Source organism: Mizuhopecten yessoensis, unplaced genomic scaffold (genome assembly GCF_002113885.1).
Source record: "Mizuhopecten yessoensis strain PY_sf001 unplaced genomic scaffold, ASM211388v2 scaffold3011, whole genome shotgun sequence".
Lineage (NCBI taxonomy): Eukaryota > Metazoa > Mollusca > Bivalvia > Pectinida > Pectinidae > Mizuhopecten > Mizuhopecten yessoensis.
This window is the reverse complement of record NW_018404831.1, coordinates 27,351-32,337: the sequence shown is the minus strand read 5'-3', so window position 1 is coordinate 32,337 and position 4,987 is coordinate 27,351. Positions and strand designations below refer to the sequence as shown.

The 4,987-nt window shown below is 34.8% G+C and overlaps 1 protein-coding gene across 1 annotated transcript in view; it reads right to left on the bottom strand.

Moving 5' to 3' along the window:
• LOC110446814 (myeloperoxidase-like) overlaps positions 1–4,987 on the bottom strand; it is a 27,377-nt gene extending 22,390 nt beyond the window's left edge. The window contains exons 1-3 of the mRNA XM_021492125.1: positions 4,959–4,987; positions 3,377–3,650; positions 630–1,079 (exon numbers count right to left, since the gene is read on the bottom strand). Coding sequence (XP_021347800.1) covers positions 630–1,079; positions 3,377–3,638 — 712 coding nt within the window. The 5' untranslated portion in view covers positions 3,639–3,650; positions 4,959–4,987. The remainder of the gene's footprint in view (positions 1–629; positions 1,080–3,376; positions 3,651–4,958) is intronic.

Here is a 4,987-nt window from a genome sequence, read left to right as displayed (position 1 = left end):
ATAATGTTTAAGATTTGTACTACCTCGGGGAGAGTACTTTATAATGTTTAAGATTTGTACTACCTCGGGCAGAGTACTTTATAATGTTTAAGATTTGTACTACCTCGGGGAGAGTACTTTATAATGTTTAAGATTTGTTTTAAGTCGGACAGAGTACTTCATAATGTTTAAGATTTGTACTACCTCGGGGAGAGTACTTTATAATATTTAAGATTTGTACTACCTCGGGGAGAGCACTTTATAATGTTTAAGATTTGTACTACCTCGGGGAGAGTACTTTATAATGTTTAAGATTTGTTTTAACTCGGGAAGAGTACTTCATAATATTTAAGATTTGTACTACCTCGGGGAGAGTACTCTATAATGTTAAAGATTTGTCCTACCTCGGGGAGAGTACTTTATAATGTTAAAGGTTTGTTCTACCTCGGGTAGAGTACTTTATAATGTTTAAGGTTTGTCCTACCTCGGGGAGAGTACTCTATAATGTTAAAGATTTGTCCTAACTCGGGAGGGGAGAGTACTCCCGTTACGTTTTAATATTTGTCCTACCTCGGGGAGAGTACTCTATAATGTTTAAGATGAATCCTACCTTGGGGAGGGTATTCTTTAATGTTTAAGAATCGTCTTACCTCGTTTTTGAGCACTGAAGTGGCCTGAGAATCCCACGGTTGTGAGCCCAATGTAGTTGACATCTATTTTTGGTTTAGGATCCTGCCATTCAATAACTTCCTCCCAGCCTGAGTCCGTCGCTCTGAACACCTGTATGTGTCCTCCTGCCCATCCCACCATGAAGGTGCGATACTCTTTGCAGTCAACCAATCCCTTTTTTTCAACATTTTCACTACTCTCTCCCTGCTTTTTCGTCCTTATTTCTGATCCTTTTCCGCCTATAACGATCTCATACAGGTTCTCGTCAGTGTCTTTATCTTCTTTCAAACCCACGTGAACATTATCGCAGGCCTTCACTTCAAAAATGACGGATTTGTCTCCTCCGGCAGCACATTCTGGGGAGCTCAATAGTGTGTATGCATATGTGTTTGCAGTACTTACTGGAGTGATGAATGCATCGAGGTTTCCTCCTTAAAAATAATCGTTGTTAAAAAAATTGATTGTGCTGAAGTATTTTCTGGGACTATTTAACAAATTAAGTACAAACTAAACATCATTCACATACTAAACGAGTATCAAATCAGACTATACACAATATATGATAATAATTTAATCTTCCTTGTAACAAGCATTTTCATTGGCTTAAACATTTATGTTATCAGCCCATAACGTAAAAAAATGTCGTCGCCGTTTGTAACGTCGCTTTTGATTAGCTGATACAGCGGCGTAATAATTTCTAAGAGAAAAGAGTCCATCAATAAAAGTGGATTTCCACAGAGATTGTGTATAGCAGATGTTATATCTCCATAACATAAAAAATATATTCAATTTAATCCTGAATTATCAACACACAAGTCAAATTATAGACAACACACCAGTTACATTTAGAAATACACAGCATATTAGACATAACACTTGTCACAAATTAGAAAATACCCTCTTCATAACACAATAATCACATATAAGATAATACGAAATGAACATATTAGATATCAAAAAGGTAAAATATTGAAAATAAGAGAACACCAGTCACGATTGAGACAACAAACCAGTCATTTATGGACAACGAACTTGTTGAGATAACGCACTTTTCACATATTTTTAAAAGCATTAAACTGCCTTCAGACTTGGTTCATAGGCGATATGAATGCCCAATGCATTGCAGGAAAACTACATGAACCGCTTTTACGGACAGTGAACCAGTGAGAGCTTAATATAATATGAAACAAATTTTCCAACTTATATTAATCACTCTTTTTGGCCCGTATCAAAGTTCGCTGGGGGATGTAAATGTGGGAGGAAACCGGAGTACCCGCAGAAAACCCGGGCAGATGACCAAAAATCTTTTTCACTGTGAAACTTCAAACATATGACCCCAAAGGTTTATATTTCTCTGTCTATTTCACACAGGCGTGATTATAGTCACCCAAAATGTCATATAATACCTATAAAGAATATACCTCTACAGTAACAATCAACAATGGTTCTATACCTCTACAGTAACAATCAACAATGGTTATATACCTCTACAGTAACAATCAACAATGGTTATATACCTCTACAGTAACAATCAACAATGGTTATATACCTCTACAGTAATACTAAACAATGGTTATATACCTCTACAGTAAATATACCTCTACAGTAACAATCAACAATGGTTATATACCTCTACAGTAAATATTCCTCTACAGTAACAATCAACAATGGTTAAATCCCTCTACAGTAACAATCAACAATGATTATATACCTCTAGAGTAACAATCAACAATGGTTATATACCGCTACAGTAACAATCAACAATGGTTATATCCCTCTACAGTAACAATCAACAATGGTTATCTACCTCTACAGTAACAATCAACAATGGCTATATACCTCTACAGTAACAATCAACAATGAGTATATACCTCTCCAGTAACAAACAACAATGGTTATATACCTCTACAGTAATGCTAAACAATGGTTATATACCTCTACAGTAAATATACCTCTACAGCAAAAATCAACAATGGTTATATACCTCTACAGTAATACTAAACAATGGTTATATAACTCTACAGTAACAATCAACAATGGTTAAATCCCTCTACAGTAACAATCAACAATGGTTACATACCTCTACAGTAACAATCAACAATGATTATATACCTCTACAGTAACAATCAACAATGATTATATACCTCTGCAGTAACAATCAACAATGGTTATATACCGCTACAGTAACAATCAACAATGGTTATAAACCTCTACAGTAACAATCAACAATGATTATATACCTCTGCAGTAACAATCAACAATGGTTATATACCTCTACAGTAACAATCAACAATGGTTATATACCGCTACAGTAACAATAAACAATGATTATATACCGCTACAGTAACAATCAACAATGGTTATATACCTCTACAGTAACAATAAACAATGGTTATATACCGCTACAGTAACAATAAACAATGATTATATACCGCTACAGTAACAATCAACAATGGATATATACCTCTACAGTACCACTCAACAATGGTTATATACCTCTACAGTAGCAATCAACAATGGTTATATCCCTCTACAGTAACAATCAAGAATGGTTCTATACCTCTACAGTAACAATAAACAATGGTTATATACCGCTACAGTAACAATCAACAATGGTTATATACCTCTACAGTAACAATCAACAATGGTTATATACCTTCATAGAAAATGAACATGTCCGTTTGCCGACAATACACAGTGGTAACCTTTGTGAAGATTTGTTACATACCTCTGACGTAATAGAACCGTTTTAATTCATTGTATTCATCAAGGACATCTATTGCATCATATAGTGCTTTTTTAATATCGTCGTAATCTCGTGTTGTAATGGAACCTCTCCTTCCCTCGTCCACTTCCTTGTCTGTTTCCAGTTCCTTGATTTCTTTAAGAACATCTACCAGCTCCTCATAAATTTCTGCTGTAGATCTGGCAGACACCGCGTTGATCAACAACAATGAGAGTAACGCTGACAGGAGAGCGTCGAAGATCATTTTGTTGTCTAGCTGCAATTAAACAAAAATGAGAAAGATGAAATGAGTTGTACTTTTTGGATAATGAGATTTCAACGAAAAAGAATTGATAAGCCATAGTCACTAAGCTACCATGGAAAACAATAGCGAACCCCAACCGTGTCAATCACAAGTCCTTTGATATATATATTCCCCGCTTGTAGAACATGTTTGTTGTAATCTCTAATTGTATGAAAATACGCGTCGAATCGTCGATGAAAGCTTAACACTTGACTTTTTGAATTTGCATACAAAGTTTGGTTGTAATCGAATCTTTTACAGGCGAGATAATGCACGCAAAACAATCAACCAGTCAGAAATCGGTAGCTCATTAAAAACTGTAAATATGCACGCATCGAATTGGCAATAAAACTTAGCCTAACACTTGCCAAATGAACTTTTTTTTGTAGTCATACCAATTTTGGATGAATTATGGAAACGAATTACTAATTGGGCACTCGAGTACAAGCAAGGAAATATAAAACACAAAGCTCATAAAACAGATAGCTCGCCTTATCAGAAACCCCCACAAAACATCTATTTTGACTTAAAAAGTACGGTAAGTATATACATATTGAGTTGACAATCTAAAATAACTTGACACGTGCCAGTGTCAAGATATAGATCAGATTTGGTTAAAATCGAGCAATTTTTTTGAAGGTTATTGCACGAAAACAAGACGAAGAGAGAAGCAGACACCCCACCCTGAGTTATCTCCAAAGGGGAAATTAAATGGTGATTCAAATGAGTATAATGATTAAATTATATTTATATCTGATTTTATAGAGGCATTGAAATTTACATGTTTATTTTTTTATTTCCATGTACACTGCTATGGAATGCGTTGATTTTCAGTCATGCTTGTAAGAAACGCTTCTAGATAAAATTAACCAAATACCCATACAAAGACGAAAACAAGAATTATGGAGAAACCAATGTTTTGAAAACAATGATTAGACGAGAAATGAATCATTTAGCTATTAACGAGTGCAAGTTGACGTTTTCGACCTATCTGATATTCAGCTATAAGTTGTATCAGATATATCGCTACTGACTTTACCTGATATACCTGGTTATAAGATATATATTACCGGCAACGATGAGATTTTTCCGAGACATTCATTTGTAATATATATATTACCGGTAAAGTTGTCTTATCCGAGATACTCATTTATAAGATATGTAACCGGTAAAGTTGACTTATCCGTGAAACTCATTTGTAAGATACATAAAACAGGTTGACAGTTGACTTACCTGACATGCAAAGGTATTATAAATATATTACGGGTAAAATTCACTTACCTGAGACACCTGGTAATGAGATAGGTAAA